The sequence below is a fragment of the Taeniopygia guttata genome, chromosome 2 (assembly GCF_048771995.1).
Source record: "Taeniopygia guttata chromosome 2, bTaeGut7.mat, whole genome shotgun sequence".
NCBI lineage: Eukaryota > Metazoa > Chordata > Aves > Passeriformes > Estrildidae > Taeniopygia > Taeniopygia guttata.
In genome coordinates, this window is record NC_133026.1 from 129,897,631 (window position 1) to 129,923,521 (window position 25,891).

Genomic DNA, 25,891 nt, shown 5'->3' on the forward strand with positions numbered 1-25,891 from the left:
CTGTAGGAGTGCGCATGCGCAGTGCCGGGGCGTGGGTGCCCACGTGTGTCGGTGAAGGCCGCGCCGCGAGTGAGCGCCGTGTCGGGGCTGGTGCCGGGGTCTTCGGCTGCACTGCCTGCCGACCTCTGCCCTCTTCTTCCCGCTACAGAGAGGCTCCGCAACCCCGCCGGAGATGTCTGGGGCGCGGGAGAAGAAGCGAGCCAAGAAGATGAGGAACCAGCCGGCCAGCGTCACGCTGCCCGCGGAGCCGGGGCCCTTCGCCGGCGGCGGGAGCAGAGCCTGCCCGACCCCAGGTACGGCTGTGGGAGCCCTGTCTGAAGTCATTCCAAACCCTCCCGGACGCGTTCCTGTGTAACCTGCTCTATGTGACCCTGCCTTGGCGGGGGGTTGGGCTGGATGGTCTCCAGAGGCTCTTTCCAACCCAGACTATTCTGTACCCTGTGGATATGCCCTTCTCTCTATCATCCCTTCGATTACATGACGAATCTCTACGGTTCCTACTCGTAAAATGAATTTGGATGCTACACCCAATCCAGTTTCTCGCCTGCTTTTCCGCCAGGCCGGGGAGCTGCGGGAGGGGCTGTGTAGCCGCTGGTGCTGTGATGCTTGCGCTGCTGTGCCTCACATCTGCATGCCCGACCCCTTTGCCTGCTGGGGCTTGTGGCTCCTCTGTCTCTGAAGGGTATTGGCAGGAGGCAGCGGGGCGTGTCCCCGTCATAGCAGTGTCAGGGGCTATTGCTGGAGCGTTTTGTACACAGGTAACCTTTGCAGCAGAAGTCTGAGAGATCCTGTCAGCTTGTTTGCTAGATGCTCTTTTTGTCCTTGTGGTTTGACCTGCAATCCTCTATGCTTCAGTCGGACCTCAGTTTCCACCACCACCTTCACATTTAGGTATTTTGTTACCTGCATTATTTCTGGGAAAAGCCCCACACATAAATAGACTTGTTACTGTGAGGCCTTCAGAAGCTGACAAATTGTATCTTTGTCATTGAATGGAAAAAAACCCTGAAGTATCACTGTGTATTTAGGTGACCGAAGAGTTCCTACGCAGACAGAATGACATAGCAAATTATGCTTAGCTATGTCTGAAGATTTTGGAATGTCATTACAGGAGTAATGCCAGATCAATACGTTTTTCTAACTGTATTTGTAGCAGGGAACTTCCAAGATTACGTGGTTATGTTTTTCTGTTCTGTTAAAAGGTGTGGCTTTTCATCCATGTAGCATTCTTCTGTAGAGTCAGTATCGCAGTTTTACAAAGCTGTTTTGTAGAAATAGGAGAGAAAAATTCTAAATTGGAGTTACAAAACTGTGGATCTATACAGTAGCTAAGATAATATAAGGGTTTTTTTAGTTACTAAGTCAGTGACTGTTTTGCCGAACAGTCTTTGGTCTTCTGATTACAATTTTTACTTCCTCCATTAAGAGGGTGTGTTTGTGATATGAGTTAATTTTGGGCTGTAGGCCTACACAGATTTGCTGAGACACCTTCCATCCCTCTTTCCCAGCTATTTCCTTCTCACCTTCACCTCAGTGTCTGGATGATGCTGCTCTCAAGTATGTGGAAAACCAGGTCAGGGAATTGTTCCACATAAAAGCTATTTTCTGTTTCTACACCAAATTATTTCTTCTGCAGTTTTACTGCAGTTCTGCATGATGTGTGGTTGCAGCAGGCTACAACAGTACTGCTGCTGAATATGAAACTTCAGTTTTGTGCTTCTTTGAAATGGAAAAAGGGGATTCTTTGTCTTTTTACGTACTCATAAACTGAGATGCTGCTGGATGTGAGTCTGCTCCTGGCTGGTCTTCATGCCAATGGTAGCATTTTTGGGACAAAGTTATAGGCTTGGTCAAGAAGCTGATCAACCTGAAAACTGGATTTTTTAATCTCTCTCTCGATGTCTGTGGACACACAGGTTGATTTTCACTAGAGAAGCTCCCTGAATGCTGTAGCTCCTTGTTCTCTCAAGCACTTGTCTTGATGTAGTGGATGGGGTCATAGGAGTGGCCGTCTGCAGCTTTTTTAGTTGGAATGTCCAGCATGAACTGCCTGAGAACCATATCTCAAGTTGTAGTAGAAATCCTAACTAAGGCTTAACTGAACATTAAGTAATCTAAACTAATATATAATATTTGTTAGGCTGAAAATACAGTGGTCTTTGAATAAGGACTTAAAGGCCCTCTGAAACTTTAGGTACTTGCTAGGTGCTTAGCACTCCTGAAAGGTATGTCTGTACCTTAGAAAGCTTTACTGTAGGCTTTAGTTATTTAATTTCCGTATGGGTTTGCTTGTACCAGGCAAGAAACTTACTGCACCAACATACATGTGTCATACTTACCTTAATTATTGCTGTAAAAGAAATATATGTCGGCAAGAATACATTTGCTTATAGAAAAAAAAAGTGGAAAAAATAACTTTGCTGGTTTGTTACTAAAACTCTGACAAGATAATATCAAAAATCACTGTGATGTTGCATGGACTGATTTAAATTTGACTCTTGGAGGCAAAGTCTGGATTGCTTGCCATTTTCAGAGCATGCAAAAGTTACTTAATCTATCACAAGTTTGCTTCAGGGCAGCGTAAAATTCTTATTTATTCCTGTAAGAAAGAATGTAATTCTTCTGATTTTTTGTGGCTTTTTCAGTTACATGTATTAAATATAATAGGAGTCTGCACTGCAGTTTTATGAGGAAAGACTGATAGAGGTATCAGTTACTCAGACTAATTTGTGTTTCTCTAACCTCTTTTCATCTCTAAACCTTCCAGGAGATGTTCGTTCTGAGCAGCAGCAGCAGAAATTTTCAAATCAGTCATCTGGGCCTTCTTACAGGAAAGACCAAAATTTTTCAAAGGGACAAAATAGAGGAGAGAGAGGCAGAGGAAGAGGAGGATGGCAAGGAGGACACCAAAGTGTATCTGAGGAAATGCCGAAATACATAACAGGTTTGTTTATGTGAAAAGGTCATAATTTATGTGTCCAGGGCAATTTGCTGGCAATTAAATTTGCTGGTTTTGTGCAAGAGCAAAAATTAGAACTGATGCTATGTTCTTCTGTTTTTCCTGATTTTCTCCAAAACACAGAAGTAGTTGTGAACTGGAATGAATGACTAGATGTTGTTCAATGGGTTCTTTCAGACTTCTGAGTGGAAAAATTACACCTGCTTGTAGTGAGGGAATATGCATTTTGGTTGCTGTTTGCCAGCAAAATGAGTACTGACAGTCATCTGCTTTTGATGTAGCCAGTGAAACTGTTTTTACTCATGATATAAGTTAAATATAGCTTTTTGTCTAACAGAATGTTTACTTAGGAGAGCAAATTAGCTTTGCAAAATGTGGCAGTGCTCTGATAGTAGATACACGTCCATAAACATGAAATGAGACCAAGCTCTGGATTTTTATTTGTTGTTTCAAAACAGTCTGTAATAAGTTACTGCTTCCATTTTTTTTCATGCTAAAGATGTTTTCCTTTCCATGAATACCACCTGAAAAGATTGCTATTCTTATTTAACAAAGAAGTATTTGGTGCAAAAAAGAATTGTCAGTTAAACAGCTTTGAGATTCATTAATGTATAAATATTTGCTTGACCATATCTGTAAACTTCAGGATATGTAAAGAACTGAAATTTCTTCAGGGACCGTGTACAGTACTTTCTTTTATGTCAAGAACATATCGGACTGGTGTAGTAGGAGTAATTCTGTAATTTACGTACAGTATCCTTCTCTGGTGATTTTGCTGATGCAGTTCTTTTCATTCTTCACATTCCAGTGTCTACCTTTGCTCAAGCTCGTGCTGCTGAGATCAGTGCCATGTTGAAAGCAGTTTCACAGAAGTCTTCCAACTCTCTGGTTTTCCAGACCCTCCCTAGGCACATGCGAAGGCGAGCAATGAGTCACAATGTGAAACGCCTACCCAGGCGGCTCCAAGAGATGGCCAGGAAAGAGGTATAAGTGACAGCATTTCATGCAGTGGGCACAGCCAAAGCACAGTGCTCAGCTCTATAGCTATTAATGTTCAGACCTGAACATCTGCCAGACTTCCCTGAGTACCCTAAATTTTGACTGACATTTGGATTCAAAATGCAGGAACATCTCAGTTTCAGGTGGTAGCTCAAATAGTCTCACTAACCACCTGGCTTTGTGGTTATTGGACATCTTGAAAAGTTCTTAGAACACTGATAAAAGAGTCCACTGCAGTAGAGGTTGTTCATGTGGTGCACTGGTCCCAGGTAGTCCAAGAGTCCTCAGTAAGACATGTCTGTCTTTCATCCTACCACAGCTTTAGGATGTGACCATGCCAGCCTCAAGCTAGCACAGCTGATGCAATGGTTCGAGTGTTATAGCTCAAATGTAGGAGGTACACTGGGGTTATTGACAGGCTGCATGCAGCTTAAGACTTACTAATTGACTAGTCCTAATAGCTCATGGAACTAATTTTGTGGCAATATCTCAGCATTTAGTCAGAATATGCCTATGGGGGTTACTTGCTCCTTACTCACTGTGATCTTCCTGTATGTTTAAAAAGGAAAATTAAAAATTGGTTCAGCAGGATGTTATTGGGAAATGATCTTCCCAATGTTTGGCATCGATCACTTTATCATCTCTCAGAATTCTTAAAGTGATCAATTTTCTGTGTATTAAGGTTGACTGATAAATTTATTAATTACATTTTTTTTTCTTTGCATTGTTTTTAAGTTGAGACCTTGCCCCCTCCACCCTGAGTTCCTGAAGATGATTGTTCATGGTTCAGAAATCGCTTTGGCAACTTCCCTGCCACATGCCAATTACATGTTTTTAGGGTGTTATATTGGATCTTCACAACCTGAATCTCATTTTACTGTTTTGGTTCACATTCTTTTTGCTCTGTCAGACATGATAAGAGAGGCAGTTTGGGCCTGTTTTCTGGGAACTGAAGGAAGAAGGCATGGACTGTTTTGCATAGTTAGTTATGTGTTATCCTTGTTAAATCTAGATTTTTCTAGTGTTTATGTTTGGTTCTTTTGTGTCCCGCTTTTTTATCTCCTTTCATATGACAGTCTGTCTAACTTCTGTGTACATGCTCACACTTCCTCTCCCATCCCTGTTTCCATTCCACTGGATTTTTGAGATTATTTAATTGGCCCTGGTGCAACTGTATTTCTTCTTCTACATTTTCTGTCTTCAGTTCTTTTGTTGTGGCTTATGTGTTTGCACAGGCTCACATTTTCTTGCATCTTGTTATATCTCTGTTATTTGTTTTTGTAAAGGTTGTGCCTATTACTTTTCAGTGTTTGATCTACATCTTCAAAGTTATCTGTTTCAATTCTGCTGCATTTTCTTCATTTGTCTTAAGACCCCTTGTCATGACCATATTCATTGAAACATTTACCTGGACCATCTCTTATCTCTTTAATAAGCTTAAAGATGTATGTTTTTCACCTACAGTGCCTCATTCCTTTTTCTGTAAATGCCTTTCTGAACCAGTCACCTACCATTGATCCAGTGGCTTGTATTTCCTTCTCTGTGGTGAATGATAGGTCTGAAGGGAAGATACTTTCTTTTTTTTTTCCAGTCCTATTTTAATTTCATGGGTTGCTTCATTGTTTTTAGTGTTCTTGGCACTGATCTTCTGTCATTTTCTTTCCTTTGCTATTCTTATAACCAGTGGTCTCTTGTCAAGTGTTTCTTGGTGAGCTTACAAAGAATATTCTAAGAATGTTTTTGTATGCCTTATAGTCCTATTTTTTGTACTACTTTTCTTCACAAAAATAAAATTCAACCATTGATTGAGTCACACCTTCCTCTCTAGTCATGCATCTACATGTAATAGTTCAGACCTTGATTAAACCTGCTTATCAAGAATTTTTCAGGATGTTACCACAGTCCTCTCTCGTCAGCTTCTCTGAGTTGTAGAACTGATAGGGTCCTTTCTGTCAGCCTGATAGTCTGTACTGCTTCTGTATGAGCTCAAATCTCCAGGCATTTTCCAGGTCATATTGATTTGTTCATGGGACTATATTGATGTGTGGCAAAAACTTCACATAGGAAGCAGTACCACTTACTGTTTGTTGTTAAGTTTCTGAATGCGTGGCAATTTTGTTTTATATATGTGTTTCAGTCAAACCTTAATGCACTTCTGTGGATGTGATTTTCATGGACAATTTCAAAGTTAATTACCCTCAGGAATGATCCAACATGGCATAACTTAATGTTAGTGCTTCCTGTATTCTTATATTTCAGCCTTTTTCTTTTCAGATTTTTTTTTCTCTTGAGATTTACTTCAATATCCTCTCTTCTAAAAAACAGGCAGAGAAAGCTGTACATCAGAAAAAGGAACAGTCAAAGACTAAATGCCGCAAGGCTAGAAGACGCCACATAAATTTGGTAGCAGAGTTTAATCACAGGCAAAGAAAGAATATTTGGCTGGAAACCCATATTTGGCATGCAAAGAGATTTCATATGGTAAAGAAATGGGGATACTGTTTAGGAAACAGCCCTACAGAGAAGAGCTACAGGGCTTGTTACCGAGCCATGACAAAGCAATGCCTTCTTCAGGTACCACATCTACATGTTTTGTTGGGTATTTTGCCAAGGTGAAGTAATCAACTGCTTAGTTATAACGAATATTTCTGTCTCTGTGAAGTACTGTTGGGTCAGCTTTTAATAAGACTGATAAGTATGAAATTAATAAATTTATAAGTGTAATTCTGGGTGGCAAGTTTCAGAGAAAATAAGATGAAACTTTAAAGGAGTCTTATGGTAACTAGGATTGAAATACTGCATTTTCCGTTTTCTCAAGAGCTAAGAAGTTGACTGAATCCTTATATCACCTACCTGAGCAGCTATTGAGGAGAGATAATTTATTCTATGTCCTTTTTGATCTGTTGTTTTGAGAGGCAGGTTGGCCCTCATGAGAAATGCCTCACCACTCTCCTACAGCTATTAAATTTAAGTTAAAAAGAAACTCATTTCACTTTGGCGAATTCTAGAGAATGAAAAATTGTGAGGCCCTGTAAGATCTTTTCTTAACAGGCTTACTTTAAAGAGTTATCCTCACTTTGACACTATTATATTGTTTCAGGATTTATCATATTATTGTTGCTTGGAGTTGAAGGGTAAAGAGAATGAGCTTCTGAAGCAACTTGCTCGAATATGTAGCATTGACACAGGTAAAATTTACATAGTTCAAAATAAAGATTCTGAATAGACTAAAAGATGACCCATCTTTTTCCTTTTTTAGTAATGTATCAGTAGTAGTTACTCAATAGTAGTAACAGAATTGATACTGAGTTGTCATTTTGAGTGAAATATGTAATTAAGATGTCATAGTAGGACTAGACATTTTTATTTCAGTGGCTTATTAATAAGCAAATTATGGTACAACATTAGCCACTCAGCAGCCAGACTGAATTTCAATTTTACTTTGTTTATTAAACAGCATATTATTTTGTTCTTCACTAAGTATCTTCTTTTTTAGGATTGACGTTTCAAGAGGCTTCTTGCCTGTCTGGAAGATTTGAGGGTTCCCTGAATCTTTACCGAGCAGATCGCTATCCTGAGGATATGCTTGGTCCTGTTACATTTATTTGGAAACCCAGGGATGGGTCTGAAAACAGACAGTTGTGGATCTGGGTGCATCCAGCTCTCAAGCAGGTGTTTTTTGCTATATAGTTGAACTCTTATTTCTTTTTGTATTAGGTGTTATCAATGTGAAACAGGTCATCTGAAAACTGGATGACCTGGATGGAAGAACTGGATATAATACATGGCTTCAGGAACTAAACCTTGGAAGACTATTTCCACTCTAACAATATTCATGTTCTTCAACTTGTTTTTATAAAGCTTGTGCACAAAGTGTGTGCTGCTGGGGTGTTCAGTGTTTGAGCTTCTGTAAAATTTTTCAGTGTTGCTTGCTTCAGGATTTATGTGCAATATGATGTTGCTTGATTCACATCCTTTCCACTAGCACACCCAGCAGGATAAGTTCAGTATCATAATGGATAAATATAATCTGATACTTAGCTATCAGCTTTAAAAAAAAGAAAATGAAAAACTTAAAATGCTGTGCACAGGCAATTTTTCTTGTGTTAATTTTCAAGAGAACAAATTCTTAGCAAGTTTCAATATTACTTTCATCTTTTCTTAGCAAGCCCATGACTTCAGCAGAATTAAATTTTATTCCTTGAAATCCATATAGAAAAATTAAATAATAGAGTCTTATTTTTAACAGTATACTTAAGGTTTGCAGTGCACTCAATATCATTCTAATTCAGACTTCATTTTTCTTAAGGACATACTGAGGGAGTTAAAAGCAATTTTTCAGTGTTCAGAACCTGAAGAAATCTGTATTTCTGAGCCTGTTACAACATCAATTCAAGAGGAAAAACAAGTGGAAGTTGTTATGAGCCTTGGCAATAAAAGAAAAAAGGAGGATAAAGAAGGAGAAGAGGCTGTGCCAGTGAAAAAAATAATTGGTGACGGCACTAGAGATCCATTCCAGTCCTACTCTTGGATCTCACAGACTACTGGCATTACAGTCAGGTTTGTTCACAGTAGAGTCAGAAGCTGTGGCCCATAACCCCATAACCGAGCTGCATTTCTGGCTTAACAGTACTGGGGAAAATAATGTGTGTTGTACAATTGTACATTCACCTGAAGCTTTCCTGTTTCAGTGACAGAAGCATGGAGATTCTCAGATACCGGCTGATTGGCCCATTATCACACTCCATCCTTACAGAGACCCTGAAGGCAGCTTCTGTCCAAACAGTAAGGAAATTGACTTTGCTTCTAAGAATATGCAAGCTTGTTTTTTTGCTAGAAAGACCCTTAAATTATCTAGCCTTACTTTTTATAAAGGCTAACCTCTGTATTACCCTGGTGGCTTCTCTGTTCTGAGTCTCTTAACTAATGTTGATCTCAGGAAGAACTCCCACCTGGATTTTCAGTGGGTGTAGGAAGAAAATAAAAACAATGGTGCTGTTGAACAGGCTGTGTAGTTTCTGCTGAGAGGTCCAGAATAATTCATATTTTCTTTGACAAACCATACATCCTGTTTCTCCAGCAATGAGCTAGAGCACCTAGAACTAGGGAGCAAGACATGTAAGGTACAGAAAACTTAGATGTTTTCAATCAAATATGGAGTTTCTCCAGGATTTAGGTGTTTCATCCACTTCTTGGCATGTAGCATCACAGTGGTTTTAATGGGGTGTTTCTGTCTCTTGACCCAACATGATGAGGCCATGAAATCTCTGGCTTTCTGTAAGAAATAATGTCAGAATTAGGAAGTATTGTGGATTGCTTTATTTCTTTTTGGAACACGGGTTAAATTGTACAGTTTATTAGAGGTTATTGTAAAGTATAGGACTACACTTCATCAGGAAAAATTACTTTGGTTTAAAACTTGAAGAGGAAGAAAGTGACTATAGTGGTTAAGGCAAACTGAGACTTAATTCATGCTGATAGAAAATAATGAATAACCATTTCATTTTAATTAGATACATTGTTTTCCAGGAGATGGCAGATTCAGAAACAGAACTGAATAACTGGTGGGTAGAAAACTGCAAGGACTCTGAAAAAGTATCTCTCCATCAATGTCAAAGTGCTGTCTTTGAGCTATTGGAAGGTATTTGGGCTTGTGGGTGCTATTGGTGGAAGGGGGGGAACTTAAAATCTACTGGCAAAACTGGCACGCTAATAAAGTTGACTTCATTTTGTACATGCTTATTTTTTGCATGATCAAGAGAGTGATGCCTCTGAGAATGTGCTTAGGTGCTTGCTAGGGCATGGTAAAGAATTGAAAAATGTTACATTGTGGGTATTTAAAGGAAATACCTTTAAGGGTATTTAAACCCTATGTGTAGTTCAAACTCTTAATAGAGAAACTGAATCTTGTTTGTTATCTTTGTGAACTTAGATCTGGGATTGCTGATGGGGTATAGAGTCTGATGTATGCTCTCTCTCTCACCGCACACTTCAAATTAAGACAATAAGTTGTACAATACATCTGCAGATAAAATGGTAGCCTCCAGTCCAAAGTGGAAGTATTATACTTAATTTATATATGTTCATTTATAAATTATCAGTTGTGTATTTGGCTGAATTGTAAAGTATAAAGTTAACAATATCTTCTCAATTTCTAGCACTGAAACAGGTAAGGCACTTTGGTAGATCTCAGCACTGTGCTCAAGCTGTCTATCCAATGTGAGGCAGTTAAGCAGAGATGAGGTAAAGGTTTCACAAAACACTTCTAAATTTCCTTTCTCTTGAAGACAGGTGTAAAACAAAGGTTGATAGTTCTTTGAAATTTGTCAAATGCAAAGGATGAATTGAGTCTGTGACAGTAACTTCATTTCTATGCTAAATGTAAATGTAATTGCAAACCAAGCCTTGCATGCTCTTGTTGACTTTTTTGTTACTGGACATTTTAACAAGCATTGGTGAGTTTTCAAAGCAAATAGAGTATTCTGAATTGCTTCACTGGCTTCCAGTGGTATCACATCACTGCAGGCAAAAATGCACAAAATACTAGTGCAGAGAAATATCACAGCTTAATTGGTTTCATGTCAATGTTCATCTGTATGTTTTTAAAGGGATAAGCTCACCATCAGATATGCCACCAGGTACAATACTTGGCCTCACTGTTGGAGATCCTCGAGTCAATTTGCCAAAAAAGAAGACAAAAGCCATGCCAGACTTTGAAAAGTACCAAGGTAAAATCCCTTGTCAATATTATATGAAGAGATTTAGTTTCTTTCTATGCTTTTGTTTTCATTTACTATCATCTTCTATGGATTGTCTCTTGCTGTTTTCCTCTAGGTTTTGGTTCAAAATATTTCCCATTTTCAGAGCCCCTGGCAGAACAGAAACAGCTTGGAAGTGGCATAGGTTCTAGAACAGCAGTTGTGAGGGAGGGACATGCACCAAAGCTGGTCTTGTGCTCAATGGAAGCCTCTGTCTGACCATACAGATGATCCAGGTTCGAATCCTGGCAAGGCCAACCAGGTGCTAAAAGCTCCATAGTAAGTTTGTGTTTGGTGTTCAGTCTTCCTGTTTCTCTCTCCAAGAAGATATCTGCTATTTTTGGTTTATAGACCTACAATGTTGAAAGTTGCAATTCCACTGCAAAAAAGTGCCTACCTTTGCAGGATTAGTATTTCAGATGCCCAAGATGCTGGTTATGATAGAAAATGAAAGATGCAAGCATAACTTCTGAAATTTTCATTTCAGTGCTGACTTACACAATGTTTCAGTGCAGAATTCAAATTCATATGGATGTGAATGTCCTCTAGATATGTGCGAAAGTATGCACAGGATATAGTGGGGTTTGTGTACAGTGAGGGCATTCCCAACTAGGTTGACTGGACACAGGCTGCCTCACCTAATAGGAGAAACATGATAGCCAGCTAGCAAGCAGTAGCAAATAGGACAAGTTGAAAGTTCCAGAGACTTCAAAATACTGAATTTCCTTGGTGGTCTGTTTATAAGACACTAGAATGATCTAGTCTTACATATCACTAAAGTCAGATTGAACACCTACTTCAGTTACTTTCAGCTCTTTGCAAAGTTCTGCTATTTTCAATTACATCTTCCTGTTCTATCCTCTGTTTCTGGAACACCCTTTCTGTTAATTAGTTCTGTTCAGCTAACTTTCTCATTAATGTTCCCGTTGGAAATGCTGCAGCATACATGACCTCAACTTTGGTTCCTTTCGTGCTGAGAAGTAAGGTGAGATATGTAGCACTTGCTTACAGACACCGGTTTGAGCTGCTAGAAGAGTTAGCAGCTACAGAAAGTAATTTGATGTCTTTTATTCTGCTTGTCATGTCTGTGAGGATGTGTTCAAGAAGGCAGGATCACCAGAAGGCATTCAGGTATTTTAAATGGGCAATAGTAGTTTCTCTGTCACTGCTGGATCTGGTTTTCCCTCAGGAAGGATGTCCATGGTAAAGAGGTAATGGTGTAAGATAGGGAGTCAAGAGCACCTCTGTGTTTTTCCCTTTGGCTGGGTAGAAATGTCCATCTTCAGCTCTTTCTACCTGGGGTTATCCTTGCAAAATATCTTCCATACCACAGATACTCAGAAAACCTGGTGTTGCTTTTTTGTTTCTGAGTTTTTTGTTTTTTTTTTTTTCTTCATAATGAACTTAAAACTGCTTCTGCTCTTTCTGACTTTTATTTAGCAGGAGGAGGTCCTTGTTCAGCTAGCAAGGAAAGGTAAATGGTGTAATTCCTTCTAATTTAGGTTCTGCTAAATAAGTTACTGTTACATGCAACTGAAAAAGTTGAGTAGGCAGAATGATGAAAGAAGGTAGACAATACCACTGTCTTCCAGCAGCACTTGCCCAAAAAAAAGACTTCTCTAAGATCTGTAATTCCATTTCAGTGCTATTAATTTCCTCCTTCTGAAAAAAAAAATCATTTTATAAGCCTTAGAATTACATAAATTTTCTGAGCCTTGGTTGTGTTGTGAACTTACTCAGATATAGTAATATCATGAGCTGACCTCTGTTAAAAATGTTAATAGTAATTTATTTGTCTTAATCACATCTTGTTTATTGAGCAGTAAAAGGGAACCATTGGTGTATTCCACACTTTTCCGCCCTTTTTTTGCTTCTTGAACATGCAAGTACTATTAGAATTAATATTAGGAAGGTTAAAATAGCACTGTATCCATTAGCATACAGATTCCATATGTATTTTAGCCTCTCATGTTCTTCAGTATTGTATGAAAGCCAACTGATTTTCTTAGATAAACTTTACTAATTTAAAGAGACATTGTTTGTCAAATGAGTGACTAGTTTAGGTAAGTTATGGCCATCACCTTTGCTTAGGGATTGTCATACATGCAGTCTGTGGAATGATACACATCTGTTCATACTGGTTTTTTTCCCTAAATGCTGTTCTGAGATACGCCTGTGTAGTTTTTCCCTGTAAATAACACACAAACAAATCAAATGTAATTTCAGTCTTTCCAAGTTGCTTTATCTCTTCAGTGCATATGCATGTGTGCAAGCTGTGTGTCATGAACATGGGCTGATTGGATTTAACCAAATCAACTGTCTTTATTTCTTCAGGCTGGAGTCAAGACTCCCAGTAAGGAGTCAGTTCCCACATGACTGCACACTAGTGCTGCTATTTTCTCCAGTTTAAAGTACACTTCTGACATTTTGATATGTTGTTACTGTCTTGTATGGAGAAAACAAATCCCACTGCCTTAAAAAACACTCAACACGGAGTATGGTGAAACATCTACATAATCAGTGAGTGAGATGCATAAGAGGAGAATACACCATGAAAAATATGTGAACTAAAGTTCCTTCTGTAGACACAGAGCCTGGGCCCATGCCTGTAAATGCACCTCTTGCAGAGGTGTAGGTATGTGTTCCCCACTGTCCTGATACCCACCCTCCTGCAAACATAGGGCACTCAGACTGCTCCTGGGCAGTGTTTCTATTTTTTGCACTTTATTTTGCAAAAGGGAGGAAGGAAGATTTTCAAGTAGAACTCTTAGGCCAGATAAGACAGCTAATTAGCTATGCAAATTGTCTCTATAGCTTGAAATGGAACAAAGCCTTCTCCTATCTGCCTGTATTGTCTAAACACCAACTATTGACACCAGCAGAAGTAGCTTGTTGATGAGCTTTATGTGTTTAGTAGTGAAAATTTCTATTTTCTGTACTAGCCCTAACATCTTACTTTCACTATTACCAGCAACTTATTAATCAGTAAGGTTATTTCCCCAGAAATCTTAAAACATAGACTGAAGAAAACAGGAGAGAGGTAAGAAGAACTGGTATGAGGATTTGGGATTATGATTTTAATTATATTATGCTTAGTAGAAAGAATAAATTCTCCAGGTTCAGCAAGGATCAAAGTGAAGCAATGTACCACGTTAGAGTAGGATGTTTAAGGCTAATAAGGAGGATATTGAATGAGAGGTGGTGATGAAAAGAGACTGACTTAAAAGGTCTTTCTATAGTGGGAAAACAAATATCCATGCCATTATAGAATATAGGAATTGCAAAGAACTCTGAGAATATGACAAGGATAGGCTGCCTGAACTGTAGTAATAGAAAGCAATGTAAAAAAGGAGAGAAATTTGCAGATGAAGGAACTAGAACATGTTTAAATAATTTAATATAAAGAGATTCTGGTGTTCACAAATGCTTTCTGTACAGAAGGTGGAAAAAGTACTTTCCTTACCTTATGCTTGTAATTATGTGCCCTTCCCCCTTGGTTATCTGTAAGAGTCAAGAAGGCATTTCCTACTACCACCACACACTTTGTTGCGCTTTTTCTCCTTCTTTTGAGCCATTAATTCTTGCTTTATCTTCAGACAGAATGTGCTTTGCCTGTAGGAGTGTTGAGTTCTCTTAGGTTCTCATCAGTTTACTGTTCTTAATTTTTGGTCAGAAAAGGAATTCTTCTGTTTAATTGGCAAGGATTCCCTTTTTAGTTTTATTGTTCTTATTGTGAAGGAATGCCACTGTAATCTGATAATTTCTTTTGCATTTCTTCTCCTCACATAGATCTAATTCATTAGCAAGAATGCATGGCAAGTATCAGTAACATGACCAAATGGTTACAAGTACTGCAGTAGTTAATATCTCTTGCAAAGGATTTTGCAGCTTTTAGTAATGGGTGCATCTTAAAGACTGTGGATTTTAAATAAATAATTATTGCAGTTATGTTTGGCAGTTCCTATTGCTAGGTACCATTAGTACCACTGAATAATCCAAATATTTTGGTTTTGAGTCTTTGTCTACATTACTTGGACATTTTAGCAGAACCGTTTTTAAAGGGGTTTAAATAATTTTAAAAAACAAAACAAACCCTGACACATTATGTTTCTTTAATATGTAACACCTTGTGGATGATGAAATGAGAGCAATCCCTCTAAGTTTTTAATCACAGAACTATTAATAGGTTTATTGTATTGTTTCTTGATAATAATTACTTTGCTTAAATGGATCAGCATTCACTGCATACTATACTGTACATTGAAGGCTGTTAATCCTTAGATCACTAAAGGTAGGTACACATTTTCTTTGCTTTCCTTAGATTGTAAAAATGGAGAAGAGATAGGTTTAATACTTCAGCAATCCATTTTGAAGCTGCAATTGTTGTTTTTCTTCAGTAATTTACACAACTGCTGCTTTGTGCAACCATAAGCAAGAACATTCTCTTCCTTGAAGCACACAGCCTGAAAAGATCCAGAGCAAAATACTAGTACTAGATAAGTGTTGCATGCTAGGCATAGCCATACAAATGTTTCCTGTATGTACATTTCTTAAAGGTAGCTCTTGCTTCTCTTACAAGTTTACTTAGGCAGACTTACTTCAGGCTTTATGATGTTGCTCTTTCCGATTTTCACCAAATCTGTTGAGCTTCACACTCTGCCAGATTCCAGAATATTAAAGGTGGTATGTAAAAATCTAGTTTATATTGCCAACAGTCATGTCTTTTGTTATGAAGAAACGCTGGTGAGAAAATATGAGGTTAGTCTTTCTAACACTAACAGTTGATTTCGTATTTGGATTTGGAAAAACGTGTGATAATAAGATATGCCAGAAGCAGTGATGCTTGTCAAATTTTAATAGGCTCGTCTTGGTTGTCTGCTCATTATAGTTGTGATGTGGAAGTGGCTTTGGTAATTTGATACTTAAGCCACAGAAGTTGTTTGAATTTTTTTTGAAGATTCTTTCTTTTGTAGATAATGAAGAAGTTAGGCAGCTGTACCTGAAGGGTGTACCTGCAGACTGTGCTCACAGCTTTATCTGGGACCACGACATCTGCAAGAACGTCACTGAAAATAAAATCTCAGAGCAGGTAACTAAGTAGGTGGATTTCCATTAAGGAAATGGTTCATAGAGTCCATAGAATGAGACTCTTGAAATCTGTATAAATCTAAGATTAATCAATAGCTTCCTTAATGTCATAGTATCCAGCTGCTGACATGAAGTGATTTTTTGTAGCCTTTGCATAATGTTCTTGCACAGCCATTGACCATGGGTTCAATTAAAGAAATTTTTTTTGGATTGCCTGCAGGACTGTAGTTGTAGGTTTATATAACAGAAGAGTTTGGAATTTGATTTTCATACATCACCTTGACTCGTGCAGCAGAAAAGAGTGACACAGGAAGGCTCTGGCCTTTAGCTGTAGTCAGGACAATTCTTCTGATGAAAGAATTGTGGAAGCTGAAAGGAGAGAAATCCTGTGTTTCTGAACTGCAGCACACTGTGCTGTGGGTGTGCTGGGCAATAACTTGTGATTTGTAGAGAACTTCAAGTTTGCTGTTGCAGGTTTGAAATCTCCTATCTTGACATTTTCATTGACAGTGGAGGGCAGCCCATAAAGTGTATGGATAAAAAGGTGATATAGTCCCAAGAGGTGATAAACTTTTGGCACCACTGTAATCAGAAAGAAAAAATATTTGTATGGCAAAAAGCATCTTTTTAAATACTCTTTGAAAATTAATTTTGTGCTCTTTCAAACTGTCTGACATAATGTAAAAAAGCAGAGTACTTATAAATATTACACTAGCACATGACAGTTACCACCACAATCTTTTTGTATAAGACAGTGTTCTTTATGCTGTCATGAAATTTAATGTTTACCTGATAAAACATGGGGAGTCTGATGGTCTATTTCTTCATAAATGTATTCTTAATATGGAACAACAGAATATAACAACTGGTGATGGACAAAACCTTGGTGCCAGCATGCTTTATGTGAAACTGTTTGATGACCAAATCTTCCCCTCTCCTTGGCTATAGTTCAGATTTGCTCCATGTATTGATGGACTGAAAGCACCTCTTCAGTCTAGTCTTGTGCACAAGTCTATAAATACAAAGTTACAAAACTTGATTTTCCTCCTTCATCTATGTTGTACCTTGTACCTGCTCTTTATGAAGTCCTATGGAAGTAAGAAGGGGAGAAAAACAGTGCTTAATACTCTTTTTCTAAAATAATTTTTCATGCCTTGATGAAATTCTGTTCAAATATATAGTGTATTACTACTATATTTTTCTTAGCTGTAAAGTCACCTTTTCTCTGTATCTTGGAAGGGTATCTGGAAGAGGGAAGTAGAATGGTTATTAACTTATGGGAAATGTTTCCTCCTTCTCAGGATTTAAACCATATGAGAGCTCAGTTACTGATACCTGGATCACACCTTGATTTGGGTCCTTGTGAGTCTAAGATTCCCATACTGTTGGTGCAGCAGCCAGGGAAAATGGCTGGAGAAGATCGACCAGGATGGGGGAGTGGCTGGGATATCTGTCTCCCAAAGGGCTGGGGCATGGCTTTCTGGATTCCTTTTGTAAGTGACTTTGATGGCAAATTGCAAGTCAATTTGATAATTTATATAATTTAGTTTAAATTAATTCTTTTAGAGAGTGTACTTCACATTGTATAACTAATTCCCAATTACAGGATCAAAATTTCACTTTAAAAAATGGTGTATGAACTGGTTCATGACAGAAGTTCAGTCTCGAAGCTTAAATAGTTTTCCATGTCTTCTGTTGCAAAACGGCTATGCCCACATGACAGTCTAGAAGCAGCAAATCAGTGGGGAGTCAGGAGAGAAAGCTGAAGCTATACCTCTATGTTTTTACAAGCATATAGCTCTAAAGAGAAATCATTAGGTGTCTGTTGCTAATCAATTTCCAGCTTGGCTATCTACACCTCTGTCACCAAGGTTGCTTCTGATTTGGGAGAGAGCTTAAAACAAAGTTTCAGTTAAGCTTGAATACTCCTTTGGCGCTGTTTGAAGCATCCTGCTTTGAGTGTTTAGGTGGCAGTTTTAATGCCTTACTGCAGTTAAAGTTATGCTTTTGAATGTGCAGGGGATTTAGTGGCAGTGATACCTATTGTATAGTTAAAATACATCAGGCCGTGGCTGTCGAAGTAATACAACATTCCTGGCAATGTACAACATCAGAACCTGTGAAATTCTCTTCAGTTTTGTTGATAGTTTTGCAGAATGAAAGTTAAAGCATGACTAACTGTTTTGTTGAAATTAGTATCTAGAACTGTAGAAACCATGCTTAAGTTCATTTTTTAAAGCTTAAGTGTTAGACTTTCAGTTTTCTAAGGAAGTATCCTCTGGGCAATTAATGCTTTGTTTCAGCTAGGAACCCAGAATTGGTTCAAACACTGCTTTTTTGGGTGTTTGATTTTTATAACAGATATATCAAGGTGTACGAGTTGGTGGCTTGCAAGAGGCATTAAAGCATTCTGAATACCAAAGAACACCTCACACTCCCAATGATTTCCCAGACTGCCGGGCAGGAATGCAGTTTGCTAAAGAACTGGAAACCAGTCTTCTTGAAAAATTCAAACGGTAACATTAATTTAAAATTTGATGGTAAGAATGACAAAAATGAATACTGCTTAAAATATTCCCTTAATTATCTGTTATGTTAATTTAGACTTGGACTTTTTGAGCTCTTTCACCAGTGTTTTAGGAATCATAGATACATTTAACTCTGCTAAACAGAGCATATAAATTAAACCCTTCTATTCTCAAAGACATGCTCAGTTATAGAGCTGTAACAAGGCTGCATAGCAATAAAATAAACAAAACTATTTTGAGATCCCTAAGCAGCAAATGGGGGAGGAGGTAAGAGAATGCAAAGGATTATATCCATTTATGTACTAAGTGTTAGAGTAAATTAAGAGGTACATTTTGGTATCTAATTTTAAATATCAGGCATTCTGAAGATTGCATTAACTTTTACTGCAACAAAGAGAACTCTTAACCATGAGTTTGGAAGTGTCCTCTGCACCAGCTGGTGTTGGTTCCCCTTCCAGATAGGAGGAGAAAGTAGGAGAAGTTCAGAGGAAAAGGTGGTGGTGTCAGTCACAGCAGGTAGATGTTTCCAACATGGCTGAAAGGATATAGCTGACAGAAACACAGCAGCATTTTCTAGATTGTAATTTTAAAATTCTTGTTCAGTGCAGTTAGAAAGTTAACTGTGCATTCCCTTTCTGTTTTAAATACTTGATTTTGAAAATACTCTTACCTGCTTATTTGATTTATCATTTAGACGTCCACCTGCAAAAAGGGCAAATTATGTCAAGCTGGGCACTCTGTCTCCTTTCATCTGTCCTTGGGGGCAGCTGACCAAGAACTGGGAAGAAAGAATGAAAGCTTCAGGAGGATTTTTATGTCCTTCTTCCCCACACCCTGACTGCTGCACAACTGAAGGGCAGATCATTTGTGACCCCAAAGCAGAAGTGGTCAGAGAAGCTTCCCCTGAGAATGGTGAGGCAGAGCAAACCATGGAAGTAACAAGTTCTGAAGGTGCCCTAAAGACAGAGGATGTTACAAGCACCCAAGATTTTGGTGAGAGAGATGAAACTAAGACAAGTGACTTTATTGTTCTCAGGTATGACAAAATGATAACACGCATTTTATTTCTCTGTTGGTATTTATGGAATTAAGGAAAGGAAGAGCTCAGCCTTGATTATTAAGACAAGAGAATTATTTCATTCAAACACAGTGAGATTAGATAGCTTTATCATGAATCAGAATCTGCTGTTGAGTGGAAATCCTTCTGCCTTTATGCAGAAAACTTGATGACTACATAAAGAAAACTCCTTAAATTTTCTTAAATGTAACACTCTGGTGTTTACTGTGTTCTTAGAGTTATCATATTCTGTCTGCTTCCAGGTTGATGGAGCTTTTAGAGGCTCATATTTGTAACTTTGGGACTATTGCTGTGAAAATCATCTTGCATTCTCTTCCCAAGAATCACCACAGGTGGTTCTTGCACTCCTTAACAAGGTCTCCAGAAAACAGAGAATCCCCTGCACTCCAATGCAACGCATGAGGGCAGCAGCAGTATTGGAAAGTGCCTGAACACAGGTCTTTCATTTTTGTGTGGATACCAAGGGAAGAAAACACTGAAAGTTCTGGACTGCATTAGTGTCACTGGAGATTTTAGAGTGTTTGTGGTTTTAACAAGCTTTGGAGGTTTTAGCAAGTAATGTCTCCTTCCTTCTGAAGAAGACTCATGAGTTCCGCTCACCAATGTTCTTTTTAGGCTAAGAGTGATACAGTTATCAACTTGGAAGGTTACAGAAAGCCTCAGGGCTTTTTTAAAGTGTGCTCTTGCAAATATGTGGGGTGCTGGATTTCTGTTGAACTGCTTATTAATAACTATCTGTGATCTTTATTTTTGAAAATTTTTAATAGGAGTGAGAAACTACTAATGCAGCTGTCAGCCTGGTGTTACCCCACTGCTGGGAAAGATCGGCGAATCCGCCTCATTTCTCGGCTGGGACAGAAGGAAATGACTGAGGATGTTTTTTTGCCAATTTTGATGAGCTACCCAAGGGCTCTCGTCTGGGTCAATTTGTCACTTTTGAGAAAGGGGAACCCTGAATTACATGCCATGATTTGCATCCCAACAGAAGATGACTTGCTGCATCTAAGCAAAGACAAACTCTTCTGTGGTCCACAAGAACCCAAGCATCGTGACATATTCAAGGACAAGGTACAGAAGCAAAAAGAGGAGAAGAAGAAGAAGAAGAAAAAGGATAACATGAAGTCTCTAGAGAGTGACCCTGCAGGCATTCCAGATGAGGAAGCAACTGAGGACCATGAAGACCTCATTCTTGGTCTTTGGTCAGATGCTCTCCCAGATGTTACTTCCCACTGCTCCAGAACTGTCTTGGGGTATGTCACTAGAGGGGATTTTTCATTGGCTGTAGGCTGTGGAGAAGCGCTGGGTTTTGTTAGCTTGACTGGGTTAATTTATATGTTACACAACCAGCCAGCAGATAAGAAAGGGCTTGTTTTGTTAAGGACTCCAGCATCTTTACAGTACAGGTTTGCAAGACTTAATATTGAGGTTTAAGCATCATTGCAGTGCAGTAGAATGCCAAAAATACCAAAGAATTCTGTTTTGTATTCTGTGGCCTTTCTGGTTTGCCTCAAATTTGAGGTTATTCTGAGCTCAAACAGCTCTAAAATTATGAAATAATTAAAAAGCTTTTCAGCATTATTCAAGAAAATAACTAATGCCTAAAGAGACTAGAGTTACTTTTGAAGTCTGCATTGCTAAAGATTTCTAACAGATCATTATGATCTTCTTTGTCTCTAAAAAAGCATATTCTTCATTTTTTCTCCTCAAAGCAGTGGATGCTATAACAATATACAGGAAACCATCATGTTAATTTTAGAAGTCTTTGCTCAGATGGACTGTAAATTTACAGTGCAGTTTCACATGTCACTGCATGCAGTCTGATCCAGTGTATATAACAAGTGGCTTTCCTGATTCCTCATATCTGAATAGATGTGGCTGCAGTGCAACAGACCTATGTAAAGAAAGCTGAATGCTTAAATGAAATACAAACAAAATATAGACCAGCTATGTAATTTTTAATTATAGCAACTGGAGCTTTTAAACTGGAAAGCATATCAGTCTGTCTCCCTAGTCTGAAAGGTAATAAGCATTTCAGGTGCAAATTGCTACTGAATGCCACAGTGGGTCAGCACACATTTTGTGTTAATAATAGGGGATATTTTTGTTCCTCAAAACATGAATTTAGTTTTGTATTGAATATGCTAGAATTGAAGGTTTCTTCATGTTACAGTACGGTTCATGAATATTGTTCAAACAATCATAAAACTTGTAAAATATGCTGGGGGGCAAAGGGAGAAAGGTGTTTGATTTGTTTGGGGCAGTGTGGGTAGGTTGTTTGTGTTTGGTATTTTGTTGTTTGTTTGTTTTTTAATGATAGCCTTAAGCATCTAGCTATTCCTGAATTAAGGAACTTGAAAAGGAATTTACAGTAATACGCTGTAGTTTAGTAGCAGCATGGTATAAATATTTGTCAGTTGGTAAAATTATCCTGAAATTATCATGTACAAATAAAAATATAATGTATTCTTGAGTTAATAGTCTATTGACTAAGCTGGATTCTTAGAGAAATTAAACCTGGATCAGTAAATGACTCTTTCTAAATGTCAGTGTTCAACTTAATTTTCTCTTTCACAGTTTTGTTTGAAAGTCTTAGGCGAATTTATTAATGTTGGCTGGAGTTGTTGGAGGTAAGAGTTAGTGTGCCTTACCCCCAAAATTATTAAAGTATAGGACCATTTAAATATGGCACACATATGGGGAAGGAGGAAGAAAATCTGATTGCAAGGGAAGTATTGGAAGTGGGACTGGATTTTGTTATTAAAGTCTTCAGAAGATGGATTGTAGAATGTACACCAGTAATGGGAGTTGTGGTGGCATGTGGGAAAGAAAGATGCAGTTTCCAGCACAGCTTGGATTGCAGCTCCCTGAGAAATCATGCTGAATTGCTCCTCACTGCTCACCTTTGATGCACCTGATAAAGCGATCATGGTCCCAGAAAGGTTCTGGGAGGCATCTGCAGGAAAGCCAGCAGATGGCCCCAGAGGAAAGAGCTTGGTGCTGGTAGGGCTGGGATCACAGGCTCCTGGTGTGTGAGTGCTGCAGCCTGTACGTATGTGTGAATAAGGAGCCCCTTAAACTTTACGGCCTGGCTGCTCTGATCAAGTTCTCTCATGGTAATAATCCTGGATTTAACAAACCTTTTGAATTGTAAGCCTGATAGGAATAATTCTAGGATCACAGTTTCCAGAGCTGTGCTTCATGGGAAGAAAGGAGGGGAGGTGATGTTTATGTGATTTTTTTCCCTCCTCACCTCCCTCATCTTCTTAATAGATACATATTTTCTTGCCTCAATAGACCTGGCTTGTATGTGAGAAAGAAAGAGAAGCCCTTACCCAAGCTATCATTTTTTCTTTTCTGCTTGTAGATCTTTTGTTCACTGAGTCTTTCCCAAGTTTTTATTTTTTAAAAAAACATCTGGAGTCTTTCCTTTTTTTTTTCTTCCTATTGGTAATTTCTGCCAGGTTTTCATTTTGACACTTCCTGTTACTTTTCTTTGATTTCCATTCTCTATTTTTGATTTATGATCCTTGTCTCTAGTGAGCCAGTGAACAGAAACTGGAACCCAAGTGCATCCTGTTCTGTATATCTTGTAATATTGTTACACAGTTATTTTCCTGTAAGTCAATGATTTATGCCTTAAGACTTCACTCCTTGTAAAATACACTGCACACCAGATAAGTTAAAAATGCTCAAAACTCTCAGCCAAAATTTGTCAGAAAAGTATTGTGACTTTATGTAGCTGCAAGGAAATTTTTATCTGTGGTTGCAATTTCCAGATTCCGTGTGTCTCAGGGGTGATTTAGTCATAAAAACCATGTCAACACCGGGTAATCAAACTGTGCATAATTAAACCTGTGTTATCTGTGCATCAGCTGTATAGTATGTCTGTGCTCATCATGTTGAATCAGGTGTAGTTTACAGCACACATCTGTTCTTATTGCAGTTGCTACACATTGGTTAACTACCCCAGAGCATCTGGATCAGCTCCTGTGGGCTGTAATGCACGAGCAGTTTTGGGAACCTAGGACGCTCTGGCCTGGTGAAAGCAGCTCTCAGAAGCTCTTTGGTTCCCATGCTATCCTCCAGATAACTTTCTCAAAATGGATGCCAGCACAAGCCCTTAGCTCTCGTTCTGTGCTTGGCAAGAGCTTTTGGAAGCTAAAATGAAGACAGAAGGCAATTTTGGCATTCTCTGTAACACAGTGAGGAGGCTGAATGGTAACACACTGCTCCTGTAGCTGTTTCTGTGGCTCCCTCAGAGCAGCTGTGTAAATGCTGCATTTGACTCACCTGGTGAAGGGTCTTTTCCCAGGCTGAACCATGACTTCCATGGCAGTTGCCTGCTCTGCTGACAGCTGCAGTGACTAATGGACCTGCCGAGCTGAGGGGCTCCAATGTACACATTCTTTACCATCTCAAATCCAGAAAATGAGGTTGCAGAGGTGGGTGATGATTACTCTGTGGGATGAAGTGAGGTGGGACTGGGGCCAGATTGTTGTGTGTTTGTTAAAGATGTTCAGGGCAATTTAGCAGCCTGTAGGTAATGGAAGAAGTTACCTGGCAGAAAGGCAATTGGTGTTGCTGAAACAAATCTGGGAAAATAATTGACAGGGTGTGAGACTGCTAGATGGAGATAGAAGCCTTGGGGGATCATGGCATACACAGACAAAGAGCTGACAAATTCAGCATGACATTTTTCTTTCAGTGCTCTAAATCTGGAAGAGCCAGATATGTCAAACCTGATCCATTCTTATGTCCATGTGAGGTAGGTAGTAGGAACAGAGCTCGGGGGAGTAAACCACCAAAGGCGGATTTCTGAAGCACTAAGACTGAGAAAAGCAGAAAAGCAATAGCATTGTTCTGTTTTCCAAGAATACAACGTACAGAAAACCCCAGCCCAAAATTCCATGCTTCCAAATGGTATTCCCAGAGGTCAGCAATGTAAACAGCACCCACAATTTACCTCTTGTAAATTCAACTGAGCTGTACTAGAGTTCTTTGCAAACACTGGTCTCATCAAATCCCTGCAAGAGCAAGTAAAATTGTATGCAGTAATGAGAACTCAGAAAGGATACGGGATATGGGCTGAAACCATTTTGTGGCAGCTTTGAAAGTCAGAGCCAACTTGACACTGGTCAAAATGATGAGTTCAAGGTAGTTTGCAAAGTAGGTGGAATGACAAAAGACAAAACACAGCTTTTATTTATTGTACTGGGTCTCTTCTTAAAGAAATTCAGTTCCTTCTACAGTAGCAATATGCCTACACAGAATGATTTTTTAAACATTTTTAGACACTCCAAGATGTGCGTAACATCAACCAGCATCAGCTCGCTTGATACATTCTAGTTGTCTTTTGATCATGGGCTTACAGCAGTGCTGCTATTCTGACTAGCTAAGTCCAATTCTTAAGAAATAAAATCAAAAAGACATTCAGGACACAGCAAGAGTAAAGCAGAGAATGAAAAAGCAGTCTGAAGGAAGAGAGTGACTCAAATTTCATCATCCAAGTATGTGAGGATTTTCTACAACTTTCCAGAAATGATGGTGCAATTCAGTATTTCATTTCATCTCAAGATCAAATAAATAGCCAGGATAAGAAAGTTATTTCAGCTCAGTCCTTCTCTCAGTATCCTGTTCTTTGCCCAGAAACTCTGCCTTTTTAAAGAAGACTAAAATGGTTGTGATGGATGGGAGAGCTCAAGCACCTGCAAACCCCATGTGTCCATCAAAGCTCTCTCACATCACTTCTCTTCTGGGTTTGCTCTCTTTTTTCATATTAGGTAATATTAAAGGCTTTTTTTTTTTTTTTTTTTTGTCTTTAACAAAGGGATGAAGTAAAAGCAATCTTGGACAGGCAAAACCTGAGTCTAGAGCTTTATTACTCAGAAATTACTTTAAATGCCACCCCAGGAGTGAGCCCCTTCCTTCTATCTGCTAGAGACCTCAGTGGGTCTCAACCTCAGTTGTTTTAACTGCGGCTCTAGTGATGAATCCTGTGTGTCTACAGTTGTAATTATTTATAAATACTATACATATACTTCTAAAACTCTTACCTGGGTTTTATCAGGTGTCATCCAAGAAAGCTTTGACCCAGAGGCAAAGCCAATTGCTCATCATGAGGAGGGTTGGGTGGGAAAGAGGGATCATCCATATGAAAGTCTGTTACTGATCCTCAGCTCTGAGAAATATCCAGGGTGCATGCACAGAATAACAAACAGTAAATCTGCAATTAAAAATATACTTTTCAGATGGGCAGCTGCTTAATGCAGTGATTTTTGATTTTTTTTTTTTAAGATGCATGTGGAAGTAGTTTTGGTACAGACCAGCAGGGATTAAAGGGTTAAAAATAGATAATTTATTTTCCTGTAAAACAGAGTGTCTTACAGGAATCAATTGCATCCAGGTTTTCTGAATATTTTTGCAATGCAATAATTCTTTTAAATTAGTTGGCAAATACATGAAGGGGGTTCCAAATGAAGGC

General features: G+C 38.7%; 1 protein-coding gene across 1 annotated transcript; it reads left to right on the forward strand.

Moving 5' to 3' along the window:
- Positions 1-32: 32 nt before the first annotated feature.
- Positions 33-23,281, forward strand: POP1 (POP1 homolog, ribonuclease P/MRP subunit). The gene is made up of 15 exons (XM_030266461.4): positions 33-293; positions 2,768-2,944; positions 3,768-3,943; positions 6,284-6,532; positions 7,059-7,146; positions 7,455-7,630; positions 8,268-8,518; positions 8,650-8,743; positions 9,488-9,599; positions 10,567-10,686; positions 15,690-15,805; positions 17,106-17,297; positions 18,166-18,320; positions 19,027-19,368; positions 20,178-23,281. Exons 1-15 carry the CDS (start codon positions 173-175, stop codon positions 20,839-20,841), a joined length of 3,033 nt encoding a protein of 1,010 aa, XP_030122321.4. The 5' UTR covers positions 33-172; the 3' UTR covers positions 20,842-23,281.
- The last annotated feature ends 2,610 nt before the right edge of the window (positions 23,282-25,891 follow it).